This window comes from Borostomias antarcticus (assembly GCF_949987555.1).
Source record: "Borostomias antarcticus genome assembly, chromosome: 2".
Lineage (NCBI taxonomy): Eukaryota > Metazoa > Chordata > Actinopteri > Stomiiformes > Stomiidae > Borostomias > Borostomias antarcticus.
The window spans coordinates 6445665-6459808 of NC_140235.1; the positions used below are offsets into that span (position 1 = coordinate 6445665).

The 14144-nt window shown below is 46.5% G+C and overlaps 1 protein-coding gene across 1 annotated transcript in view; it reads right to left on the reverse strand.

Annotated features, from left to right (window-relative positions):
• Nucleotides 1–14144, reverse strand: part of mycbp2 (MYC binding protein 2) — a gene marked incomplete at its 5' end in the record, with an annotated part of 100424 nt that overhangs the window by 65641 nt on the left and 20639 nt on the right. Inside the window, 6 exons of the mRNA XM_084461239.1 lie at nucleotides 1597–1673; nucleotides 2054–2192; nucleotides 8627–8700; nucleotides 8968–9064; nucleotides 9473–9544; nucleotides 9749–9991. Coding sequence (XP_084317365.1) covers nucleotides 1597–1673; nucleotides 2054–2192; nucleotides 8627–8700; nucleotides 8968–9064; nucleotides 9473–9544; nucleotides 9749–9991 — 702 coding nt within the window. The remainder of the gene's footprint in view (nucleotides 1–1596; nucleotides 1674–2053; nucleotides 2193–8626; nucleotides 8701–8967; nucleotides 9065–9472; nucleotides 9545–9748; nucleotides 9992–14144) is intronic.

Genomic DNA, 14144 nt, shown 5'->3' on the forward strand with positions numbered 1-14144 from the left:
TACACACACACATGCACAAACGCACACGCACACGCACACTTCCTTCCAGTGCGAGCGCAGTGTTTCCCTAGGAGAGTGGCCCAGGCTCACTGCTCAGCTAGACGGACGGAATAATCTCATCACTTCCACTTATTTAAGACCCGTCATGAGCTCACTGCATCACACGCACGCACGCACGCACGCACGCACGCACTTCCTGGCGTAGGAGTGTAGGAGCACGGGTATGAAGGACAAGCCAGTAAGTACCAACCAGCCTACTGCATTAACACAACACTTCAAACGCACAGCTATCAAAAAGCCACTACTGTCATGTCCAATTGCGACATGTCATGTCCAATTCCTCGATGGATAACAGAAGCACAAACATGTACCGACATGGCTCCTTTGAAAAGACAACCTTGGATCACAGTCCTGCATTTCCAGAACGCCCCCCTCCGGCACACCAACCCTAGGACACCAGCTACCCCGGCACTGGTTGCCCCGTCACTCCGAGGCCCCTGCGGTCGGTCGACACGGTCGCGGCTCTTCTCTGTCCTGACCCCACAGTGGTGGAACGAACTGCCCACTGACGTCAGGGCAGCAGAGTTTTCCCATCTTTCGCCGCCGGCTCAAAACTCACCTCTTACTTACTTACTACCAGGATCCTCCCTCTTAAGCACCTACTGTATTTTTGGCTTGCTACTCTTGCACTTTGCCTTCAGCACTAGATTATGCTATTAGCAGTAGCAGACAGACTTTGTATTGTAAGTTGCTTTGGATACAAGCGTCTGCTACTGTAAATGACTAATGTAATGTGATGTAATGTAGGGTAATGTAATGTAATGTGATGCAATGTGATGTAATATGATGTAATGTGATGTAAGGTGATGTAGTGTGATGTAGTGTGATGCAGTGTAATGTAGTGTAATGTGATGTAATGTAATGTAATGTAATGTAATGGAGTGTGATGCGATGTAATGTAGTGTAATGTAATGTGATGTAGTGTAGTGTGATGTAGTGTAATGTAGTGTAATGTAATGTGATGTAGTGTAGTGTGATGTAGTGTAATGTAGTGTAATGTAATGTAATGTAATGTAGTGTGATGCGATGTAATGTAGTGTAATGTGATGTAGTGTAGTGTGATGTAGTGTAATGTAATGTGGTGTAATGTGATCTGACGCCACCGGGCGCCAGTGCTGTGGCGTGAGCCGGCTATACTAGGAGAGGGTTATCGTTAGCGCCCCCCACCCCTCCCCCCCGACAGATGGACGCTTTAATTGAGTCCAATACGCGAGGCGGGGCGGAGAGAACGAGGAGACACTAAACGAACGCTCTTCCTCACAGGTGTGGCGCTCCCACGCCTGAACGCCTGATTAGTGGGACGGCGGTGGGAATGCGACTGGCTGCTGGACGCGCTCCAAAAAGAGGAGGAGCTTGAAGAAGATTGAAAAGAATTGTATATGAAGCGACACATGAGCACACACGGGTAAACACACACACACTCCCGCACACTCACGCGCACACACACACGCGCTCATTGTTGCACGCTGCACTGTGTTGTGTGTTAGGGCGTCACGCGCTCTATTGTTTAGTATGAAGGGTTTTTCACACGCTTACCTTTCCTGAAGCGGTTTTCATCAGAGCAAACTCCCTGCCTGCTCCCAGCAACGCAGCCTCCTCATCAAACCCTGTGCCTGAGAGGACACACACACACGCACACACACACACACATGCAGTGATGATTTTATTTATTCACAGATGAATGTGTGCACATATGCTACACACACGCATGCACACACAGATCTACATGCACACACACACACACACACCCACACCTACACCCACCCCCACACCCACCCACCCACCCACCCACCCACCCACCCACCCACCCACACACACACACACACACACACACACACACACACACACACACACACACACACACACACACACACACACACACACACACACACACACACACACACACACACACACACACACACACACACACACACACACACACACACACACACACACACACACTCCCAGTAGTCCAGCGCTGGTGGAGACTCACTGATGATGTGCAGGTCCTTCTCCAGGTCAAAGAGCGAGATGCCGCAGGCGTGCAGGCACTTCCTGGCCAGCTTGAGCTGCAGTTCCTGCTGCAGGGCTGGGTCACTGCTGGTCGCATAGATCCGCACCACAAAGCCGTCCTGATGGAAACAGAGCAACACCACCACATTGGTTCCACGTGATGCACACAAATGAGACATGGTGGTGGGGTGGGGGGGGCGGGGGGGGGTGTTTGGGGATGCTTGGATTTGACATTTGGGGGTCTTGAAAGACGCTTGGCAGATGCATGTGACCTACCTAGACCAGTGGTTCTCAGACTTTTCAGGCTCAGGGCACCCCCTATACATAATCTCTTCATCCACTGCACCCCTAAATTACCCCTAAATTACCCCTAAATTACGTTCTTACAGTATTTTTCACTCTCAGCACCTTAGGGTCGTATATTTAGGCTTTTAGCATAACAGATTGATAGGCTCTGGCCAAATATAACATTATTATTATTATTATTATTACTATTATTACTATTATTATTATTATTATTATTATGAGTATTATACCTGTGATGTTAATATTAGTATTAGTATCAATATTAGTATTAATATTATTATAAGATGATGGTGACCACAATATTCATATTCATTCTTTGATTTTTCTTTATTCATTCTTTAATTTTAACTAGCCTAGCCTACGACATCAACCCTCAAGCGAAAGTATCGTGCTTTTTTTTGTAAAGATATGCAGGCTACCAAGGAGAATATCTGTTTCGGTTAGAACTGACTGAAAACAATTTTGTACTTGACGTTTAAACTGATATCAAATAATTGGTAACATATCAAAGTGACACCGGTAAATTCCAAATAGTATCAAAGGATACATCGGCATCCCTGGACTCACGTCACGGCACCCGCGTTGAGAAACCCTGATCTAGACGCAGAGTTGGTGAGGCCTGTGTGTGTGTGCGTGCGTGTGTGTGTATTTGTGTGTGTGTGTGTGTGTGTGTGTGTGTGTGTGTGTGTGTGTGTGTGTGTGTGTGTGCGCACGCACGCGTGTGTGTGTGTGTCGGTCCATAGGGAGAGGCAGTCTGTGGGAGAGAAAGAAACAGGCTGGCTTTCTGCCATAGCTAGGTTTGTGCCGCCATGCACACATGTGCACTCCGCTCTGCTTATTCACATGCAGCAGGCAGACGGTAGTCTAGACAGTCGTCTGATCTTTTATTCAGGTGTCAAAGACTTCACATCAGAGGCTGTTATGTAGGGTCTCTGTGTCTCTCTAAGCCAGGTGCTTTGGGAACTGAACGCACACACATACACACACACACACACACACACACACACACACACGCACACACACACACGCACACACACACACGCACACACACACACAGACTACATCCAGCCCTGATGAGCTAAGCCCAGTCTGTGGTCAGGCTAAGAGGCATGGTGGTGGGCAGGGGAGAAGTCAGGCAACAGGGATAAGAACGGGGAACAGCCTGGTTCTGGGTCTGCGTCTGTGGACCAGTACCGGGCCCACAGCCCTGGTTCTATTATGGCGGCTAGTGAGAGACGAGCAGGGGAGTGGTGAGGACAGAGAGAGAAGGAAGGGTGGGAGGAGAGGAGGGACAGAGGTGGGAGAGGGAGGGATAGAGCGAGGGATGGAGAGAGGGATGGAGAGAGGGATGGAGAGAGGGATGGAGAGAGGGATGGAGAGAGGGATGGAGGGAGGGATGGAGAAAGGGATGGAGGGAGGGATGGAGAGAGGGAAGGATGGAGGGAGGGATGGAGGTAGGCTAGCCTGGGGCTGCTGCTGGTGTTGCGTATTGCGTGATGATGATGGTGATGACAGGCCTCTCCGTTGTGCTTTCAGTCCTGCTGAGCTGAGGCACACCCCCCCCCCCCCCGCCTCTTCCTCTACAGTTTCTGCTCTGTCTTCCTCTTACTGCGTTCCCGGGGGCGCTAGCTGCTTGTGCTAGCTGCCCCACCACTCCCCAGGGGCTGGTGCACAGGTGCACAGCTGAGGACACAGATGGATGTATGAGTAGTCCACACCCCCTAGCCCCTCCCCCGCCCTCTCCCCCAGAGACTCGCGAGTCACTAAAAAGTCTCTAAACGCTGCGCTTTTAACTAGAGACTGAAGACGTTCGTCCAGGTTTCGTTGCTAAAAGTGGGTGGACACAATCTGAGAGATTGAAAAAAGACATGCATTGCAGAACCAATCCAAAGTCTTCAGGGCGGTCTTTCCTAATGGATTCTCCACTGCAGTTTGTTTTGGAGGACATCATTTCCGGTAAGGCAGGTCCTTCTCCCTACTGGTCCTCTCCCCCCTGCCCTCATCCCCCTACCCTCTCCCCCCTACCATCCCCCTGCCCTCTCTACACACCCTCTCCCCCCTACCCTCCCCCCTGCCTTCTCTAAGCACCATCTCTCCAGCCCCCCCCCCCCCCACCCCACACGCACACACACACACACACACATCTACCTAGGGCTGCACGATTATGACAAAAGATAATAATTGCGATTATTTGCTTCAAAATGGTAATTGCAATTAATAATTGCGATTCATATTTAATATATAATATTAATATATAATAACCAAAATGCTCCCAAATGGTAATTGCGATTAATAATTGTGATTCATATTTAACATATAATATTAATATATAATAACCAAAATGCTCCCAAATCACGGACGTTGATCCTTTTCTTGCTACTAACTCACTGACCTCGTTTTCGCTCATTTTTTCACTACTCACGGCTGCAGGTACTCTTGTGACACTGGTCTTGACCTACTGCTATCTGTCTTCTCAGTGAAATTGCTGCGCACAGCGCACTCAGCGGGAACGCATGTGATTGGTTAGACAGCATACGCGCCTGTGATTCGTCCGTGTCCTAGCACACTCAATTCAAAGCAAAATTATTAATCACATTATTTGCGGCCTTTTGCGATTAGTTAGTCGCAGAGGACATAATCGCGATTTCGATTAATTCACGATTAATTGTGCAGCCCTACCCCTGCCCTCTATAATCCACTCTTTTGCTCAGTTCTTATGCAGATAAATTACTGGGAAATTAAACCTCCAGAGAATGGCCACATGCCGGTCTACACACACACACACACACACACACACACACACACGCACACGCACACGCACACGCACACGCACACGCACACGCAGACGCAGACGCATGCACACACACACCCAGCTGTGAGGGGCTCAGCTGGGGGAGCCGCCTGCTGACAGAGGGCACTGCCTGGGAGGGACAGAGACATGCGTCAGCAGACGCATCGACTGGAACAACTCACTTAACTCCCTCAAACAAAGGATCTGAGATTCATGGGTAGGTAGACGACCGAGAGAGGGAGGGAGGGAGGGAGGGTGTGTGTGTGTGTGTGTGTGTGTGTGTGTGTGTGTGTGTGTGTGTGTGTGTGTGTGTGTGTGTGTGCGAGAGATGCATAGAGACATAATGATTTGCCTGTGAAGTGACACAAGGTAGATTCCATCTCTACTGAGAAACGGTATGTACAGTATGAGGCTCAACCTAAAACCATACATAACCGATTCACAGGATGATGAATATGAATAATAAACTCTCTTTCTCTCCCTCTCTCTCCAAAAAATCATCAAATGATTGTCTGCCTCTGCCGTAACCTAGCGACTTGGCAAGTCCCTCAGGGGCTGCAGCCAATGACAAGCTAATACATGCATAGCATAGAGAGAGAGAGAGAGAGTGAGGGGGAGAGAAAGAAAGAGAATGAAGAGAGAGAGAGAGAGAGAGAGAGAGAGAGAGAGAGAGGGGGGGAGAGAAAGAAAGAGAATGAAGAGAGAGAATGAAGAGAGAGAGAGAGAGAGAGAGAGAGAGAGAGAGAGAGAGAGAGAGAGAGAGAGAGAGAGGGAGGAGGAGAGCCTGAGGTGGGAACTGAGTGGTGTGTCTTTCTATCTGATCAGATTATCCAGACACTGGAGTACAAGGCATAACAGCAATCTCAACCCCACCCCGTTAACAACACACACATTTGGTGCAGACTGGCCTGGCGTAACACAGCAAAGGATTCAATGTGCTAAAGTCTACGGTCTATCGCCTAAAGTGGAGTAATGATAATCATCATATCATCATACATTATGCCACAAATCTCTGCATGTCTGTATTTGGATTTGCTCGAAAATCGGACGCCGTTTTGAATTTCCTATGTAGCAGGTGTTGTATTGCTCAGGACCCAAGGACATGCATGTGTTCTTGATGTTTCCCGCCCCCACCGTCATTTACCCATTTAGTTAATTTTCGCATATCGGAAAGTGTAAAAACAGTAGCCTAGGTAGAGTAGAATAGGAAGCTAAGTACAGGTACATTGGAATTCTTGTAATCACTTGTCCTTACAGTATCTTATCAATGCTAATCAGTTCCTCATTCCAGTCCTAGGTACTCAGCTAGACATTTAAAGGTTCCCAAACAGGCAATTTACTATCTGTCGTCTATCAGTCTATCAGTATCATCCTCATCCCTTATCCCATCTGATCACAGATGACTATATCTGTACATCTTCATGATGTAGGCAGTGCAATTAAATAACTTTCAAGTATACAGTTGTGCAGTCTTCAATTGTTCGAGTGTTGTCAGGTGTTGGTTCAAGTGTTCAAGTGTACTATTTTATAGACCAGGTTCAAAGTGCTCAAAGTGTTATTTAGTTAGCTAGCTTGCTTGTAGAAGCTATTAGCTATCGTAGCCTACACAACAGTCACTGTCTGGAAGTGCAACGTTATGAAACGCTACACGACTGAGACGAGTGACGAGAAGACAGCATAGTGAGAGGAGGCGGGCTATGTGTGTGTGTGAATGAATGAATGAATGAATGAATGAATGAATGAATGAATGAATGAATGAACGTTTATTTTCGTGTGTGTGTGTGTGTGTGTTTGCGTGTGTGTGTGTGTCAACTGGCTGACGAAGAGAAGAGAGCGAGAAAGCGCAGCTCAATAGTGAAAATGGCCGAAATAGCCGAAAATGGATATTGAACCATTTTCAAATAAAACATAATAGGGCTGCACAATTAATCGTGAATTAATCAAAATCGCGATTATGACCTCCGCTATTAACTAATCGCAAAAGGCCGCAATTAATGTGATTAATAATTTTGCTTTGAATTGAGTGTGCTAGGACTACATGGACGAATCACAGGCGCTTATGCTGTCTGACCAATCACATACATTGAGTGTGCTGTGCGCAGCAATATCAGTGCCCGCAGCCGTGAGTAGTGAAAAAATTAGCGAAAACAAGGTCAGTGAGTTAGTAGCAAGAAAGGGATCAACGTCCGTGATTTGGGAGCATTTTGGTTATTATATATTAATATTATATATTAAATATTAATCGCAATTATTAATCGCAATTAGCATTTTGAAGCAAATAATCGCAATTATTATCTTTGTCATAATCGTGCAGCCCTACAACATAACATAAGTTGTAGCAGCCTTACAGTGATGCTTATTTCGCGATACATTTGTCAGCACCACGATGTGTATCGTCACGTTTTTTTGCGTGAAATTTCATACTACAATATTTCAGCCCATCCCTACTGTAGGAATAAAGAAAGGTCAATATAATTAACAGAATATGCTTGATATACATTAGAACCGACAATATATGGTCAAGAATTAAGTCAAGAGAGAGTCAAGAAAACGAATACATTAAAACAACATATCCTGACCAAAGGTAATACTAATAATAATAATCTTATAGTGACAGGGTTTTTTCTGCATAGAGATTTACGAAGCGGCCGCCTCCATCAAATTTTGTGCCGCCTGCAGCTCTCGACAAAAAAACACTGATCTGCCAACCTGCACACATTTTGCGTAGTAGGTACTCATTTTTTGTTTCCCATTGATTTATGTTGTAAACATGTAATCTGATGAGTTTTTCAAACAATCCCATTGTACACTATAGTAGCTAGCCAACTACAGTAGTAGCTAGTAGCTAGCTAGCCCGCAGAGTTTGCTGTATGGGTCACACATTTTTTCACTGATATTTGATATATATATATATATACTTTATTAATTAATCCCAGAAGGGGAAATTGTTGTTTTTTATACTTGCATCTCACCCCATTGCTAAGGGTTAGCTTATTCATGTAGACTATTAAGGAAGGGGAGTTGTTTCAAGTTTAACCTATTATATAAGTAAATTCATATTTAAGAAAAATGTAATAACGCATACGAGCACGGGCACACGCAGAACGGCCACAGGCCTTGCCCTGACAGGCAGGCAATGCGCAGAGCAGCCAGACAGGCACTGTACTAGTTTCTCTAATGACTGTTTCTACCATTTGAAGGCTCTGCTTGCTGTATTCACCACAAAATGGCTCAAATGTATGTTGGTGGAGGAAGATGAGGAGGAGGAGGAGGTGGAGGAGGAGAAAGAGGAGGAGGGGGAGAGCGAGGAGGTGGAGGAGAAAAAGGAGGAGGGGAAGAGGGAGGAAGTGGAGGAGGAGGAGGAAGAAGAGGTGGAGAGGAAGAATGTTAATGCTGATGATGGTGATGAATTGTGATAATGGTGATGATGACGATGATGGTGAAGATGGGACTTACGTCTTTGCAGGCAGCGATCTGGTTAATGTACTCTCCGTCAGTGAAGACGATGTTCTGTCCATCAGCCTGCTGACCTGTGGACGATACAGGAGAGCAACACCATTTCCTCCCATCAGTGTAATGTTCTATTAAGCCTAACCAATGTACAGTGTAGCCTGGTCTTAATCTAAATAAAGAAGCCTTTTCCAAGCCGAAAGTCCCCTTCGAGCCTATCCCCTGTGTCCGTGTGCAGCTTAATATGTGACTGGACCCCCTGGACAGGATGCAAGTCTATAGTAGGGTCTTCAACTCTGGTATAGGGGGTATCAGGGTAAAGGGGGAATCAGTCATGAGATTGTTACCTGGCATGGTGATGGTCCCCTCTTGCTCCAGAGTCTCTGGGTTGATCTTGATGGCTGTCATACTGTGGTTACTCATGTCCCGGTACAACAGGAAGCCCTGCATTCACACGCACATACACACACGCACACACACACATTTAACATGGATTATTTGGACACATTCTTTTCCAAAAGGACCCTCATGGAATAAAGGTCAAAAGGCACAGTTCCACTTTTGATCAATCAGTCAATCAAATAAAGATACACAGAACCATGTCTTCAAAGAGTAAATCCTATTTTCCTATCCATGCTATACTCCAAAGGGCTTCAGGCGAGCATTAGATCAATCTGCCAGATCAATCAGCTGCCAGATCAATCCCTATCTGAGGAACTGCAGCCGGTCAAACGAAGGTCAGCACAGCAAACCACAGAGCAATCACAAATAATGTTTGCAATCAATAATCCAGGTTGTCCATAATCTTAATCTAAGTGCTTAACGGCATTCCAGATTCTATAATCTGTTTACCTGAGCAAAGCCCAACCATGATCTCTTCTCCTTCCGATTCCTGATACGCGACGTTGAATTATACACATGGCCCTGTGAGATATAGATGTAACATTAGACACACACACACAAAGATATACAAACACACCCCTCCCACCCCCCCCTCGTTCCCTCTCTCTCTCTCCCTCCCTCCCTCCCTCTCTCTCCCCCGCCCTCTCTCCCTCCCTCCCTCCCTCCCTCTTCCCCTCTCTCCCTCTCTCCCTCTCTCCCCCCTCCCTCTCCCTCTCTCTCTCGTACCCTGACGGTGCCGCTGTATCCGGAGCCCACTTTGTACAGGCCGTCTTTGCAGAGCAGGTAGAGGAAGGAGCCGTCCGTCTGCAGCAGGCAGCGCTCGTCCTCCTCCACGGTCACCTCCTTCAGCACCCACTTGTTCATCAAAGCCGCCCGCTTGATGCCGTTCCCGAACCAATCCTGGATCTGGATCTTCCCCACCAGGACGGCCTGCACACTCCTCTGCAGCGAGTTGAGGATGGTGGGCACCTGGGTGGGCGGGGGGGGAGAGGAGGAAGGCTATGAGTAAGGGTGAAATGATATTATAATAGCACAATTATAATAATAAGAAACTTGATTATATTTATAACTTTGTATAGCACCTTTCATACAAATAAATGCTGCTCCAAGTGCTTTACAACAAACGATGTGCATGCACAGAGTGCTTCACATAAAAAAAGCCATAATAACAAACAAAAAGCAGGAAAATAAGATGGAAGATTAAACACAATAAGAGATAAAGATAAGAAATCAAGTAGGTATTGACTCGCAAATTAAGGAACTTCCAAAGGCATAAGCTTTGTCGCTCATTGAAGAGGAGGTAGCGCATATTCTCCCGCTCGCACATCCGTGGGCTTAGTGCACACTGCACACGTGCACACTCAAACATAAACTCAAACACACACACACACACACACACACACACACACACACACACACACACACACACACACACACAATCATCGGCGATAACTCGGGACGAGTATGATTGTCCTCCCATCGGTGTGTCTGGTCATTTGTGAGTCTTCAGGTGGCTGTAGAGGCCAATCCTTGATCCACAGATTCGGTTGCAGTGGGGGTGTGTGTGAATGGATGTCCTGTGTGTGGTCGTTTAAGGAGCTATCCTCATTTATAACAGGATGACCTCTACAGGAGGTCACACTTTCAGTCTGGCCTAGGGTAACCTTTCTTTGTTCCATTGTCCCTACCTGAAACCTATTCAAGATTTACCGTCCTTTCTAAGATCACGTGTCTGAACTCTTGACCATTGTTGATGTCTGCCATTTATTATGACGTGTACAGATGGGTACGCCAATCACATCTCTGGAAGCGTCATACCTGTGTATTGCTTGAATATAAGACCATGCAACACCTTTCTGTTTCACTTCTGTTGGATGAACCACTCACGTGCGTTATCCTGAAGTCCTTGCGCTCGTATGTTTTCTTAATAAATCAGACTTAACCTCTTTGAGCGAACCTTGGCAAATCCTTTACTTTCGACCAGATTTATTTCCACTACAGATTCCAACATAAGTCCTCAAGCATGGCAGACCAAAACTCCTTTGCCACATCCACAGCCTCCTTGGTAAGATCTGGGATAAGGAGGAAATCCCTGCAGAACTCAGGGATGCCCTTATTGTCATATCTTCAAGAAGGGAGATAAGGCAGACTGTACAAAGTACTGGCTCTTATCTTGGCTACCCAGCTACTGCCTCTGTCAGAACAGATCCTCCCAGAGTCGCAATGCGGCTTTCGTCCTGTAAGGGGAACCTCCACTGTGATTTTTACAGCTCGGCAACTGCAAGAAGGCCACGTCATACAACAAATGGCCAGCTGAAGGAAGGGCAATGCACCCACTAGAAACTAGAAAAGGAACTCCACCATGCCACTGAAGCAAAAAGGCAACAAAGAAAGGAGAGATCCTCCACCAAATTAGCACAGCTAGGGGTTTTGCATGTGAAAGGTTGAGGGAGGTAGAGTGAAACTACAATTTCTATGACAAATCCCATCTGGTCCAGAGGCCTTATTGTTGCTCAGTTTCCTGATGGCATCCAGGACCTCGTTTTTGGAGGTGTGGGGGGGGGGGGGGGGCGTTCCGTGATGGGTTGGTGAGAGATCTGGCTGATGGTTTCCATCTCAACTGTGGTGTTTTGGTTCAGGAGCTCTTGCAAGTGCTCTTGCCATCTGAGACCAATACCCACATTATCCTTCAGCAGGGTTTGTCGTTTGGAGCGGTAGGGATTTAGACCTCAATAGCTGGGTGAGTCAGCAGGCCTCTGGATTTCCAGAGCCTTCTCCGTCCACCATTGGTTCTTCAGCTCTCTCACCCTGCTCTGGACAAGTGCTTTTGCCTTGGAGTGGGCCTGCCTTTTGGTCCTTCAGTTGATGTCATTCTGCCAAGAGTAAACGGCCTTCCTTTTGGCAACGATTAGGTGATGTTATCTTCAAACTTGTCCTGATGTTTCCTGGTCTTGTATACCTGCTGGTCTCAAGTAATGTGGTATTTAAAGCCTTCCAGTGCTCTTCCACCCCCTCAGTATATTCTTCAGGGAGTCTCTCTAGCAGGGTGTTTTGAAGATGTTTTACCTTGTTTATGTCTTCCAGACTTTCGGTGTTGAATTTCGGGTGGATCAATTTCCTTTGTGTCCTCCTTTTCTGCCTTAGCTGGATGTTCATTGTGGAGTGAATGAGGCAACGATCTGTGCAGCATTCATCCCACTCCATGGTTTTTGGGTTCAACGGCTGCTTTTCCCTTCCAGAATAAGATGCATCCACCTTTCTCCTCCTTCAGTTGCCCCTTCTCAGTCAGGCGGGTTTCAGACAGGGCAGCAATATCGATCTTAAACCTTTTCAGCTCCCTGGCAAGGATTGTGGTTCTTCTTTCAGGACAATTGCGAGAGGCACTATCCATGAGTGTTCTCACGTTCCAGGCTCCAAAGTTCATTGTTTTTTGTTTTCAATCGCTATGAGGTGAACCCACTGGATGCGGTATTCCAGTCAGGTTTTAAGAGGCAGGTTATTTTTAGGGCACCTTTTCTAGGCCCTTCCCCATATGGGTTGAGCAGAGCGGATCCTTAAAAGGGCTGCTCAGATGGGTGCTGCTGCCGAGGTGCTTTCTCCGCCTCGGTCTGAGAGCAGAACGACTGTATCAGGCACCCACCGCCTATGTGCCAGGGCATGGCTAGAAGCACCCAGACTTCCCTGTCCTGCTCCCGTCACCATTTCCTGATCGCCATAGCGCTTGAGAGGGGATTGTAGGGTATGGGGGTCCTTCAGTAGGACGCCTGTGCGTGTAATCTTTTAAAGTGGGGAGACTGGTGCACAGACAGCCACCACACTGTCCTTGACAAAGAGAAGGTCAGGATCCAATGGCTTGGAGGCCAAAACAATTGGGGGCTCCTCTTTGTTGCAGCCTTCCTTAGCCTTTGTGACCGTTATGGAGCTCCTCAGTCACCATAATCCGCCCAATCCGCCGTTGAAGGTCTTCTTTGGATCACGCTTCATCTGGAACCTCCCCTTCGACCTTACCGCCATTGGTGGCCCTACCAGGAGGAGCTGGAGCTCCAGACGACATCGCTCTCGGGTTCATCGCAACACGCAAGGTTCTCCACCACGACAAGGACACACACACACACCTTAGTGTCTCAGTCAGACAAGAACCACTGTAAGAATACGAGCTGATCTAGAGTACATTCTAATGGAGTTGAGTTTGTGTGGGCGACATGACTGGTTGAAAACCACTCTCTCCTCTCCCACTCTCTCCTCTCCCTCTGCCCATTTTCATTTCATTTTTAAACATTTACTTATACTCAAAGCACTGAGGTTTCCCTCATTTACAGTGTTGACGAGTTCACACAAAGACATAACAGAACAAATACAATACACAATAATACTGTTATAATAATTAAAAACAGTTACAGGTCGAAGTACAAATGTCAAGAGCCATGGATTTAAACTCTGCGATTGAAGGAAGTACCTCAAGCTTTAGAGTCTGTTGTAAAGTATTCCAGGTATAAGGAGCATCGTGGAAAAAAGCAGCTCTACCAAGTTCAGAGTGCACTCAAGGAACCCTAAAAACAAGCCGATCGTTTGATCGGGTCTGGCAGGTACCAAGGCTCCAGTCCAACAGAGACGAGATGTATGGTGGAAGTTTACCAATAATGGCTTTGAAAATAAACAATTACCAGTGATACAGTAGTTACGCCTTAAAGAGACAGGAGACCAGCCTACCTTATCATAAAGAACACAGTGGTGGGTGTCATAACTATCACCCGTAATTAGGGATAGGAATTGATAAGATTTTAGCGATTCCGATTCCATTTTCGATTCTGCTTATCGATACGATTCCTTATCGATTCTCATTGGGCAAAAAAAAGTACAAACAGGTTTATTAACATTAATTTTCTTTTATATGTACAGTACTACTTTGAACATGCCAATTACAGTGCTGTTTTCTTATGTGTATTCACCTTGAACTAAAAATAAAACTGACATAAACAAATCAGTATTTTTTCAGACTACCACCAGCCTGACTCTGAACGTCATCGTCTAAATTACATGGATTATTCATATAGTGAAAGCTCGTTTACACAATTAAACAAATGGCACTAACACAATAGACAGGGACTCTAGAGGAGTTTAC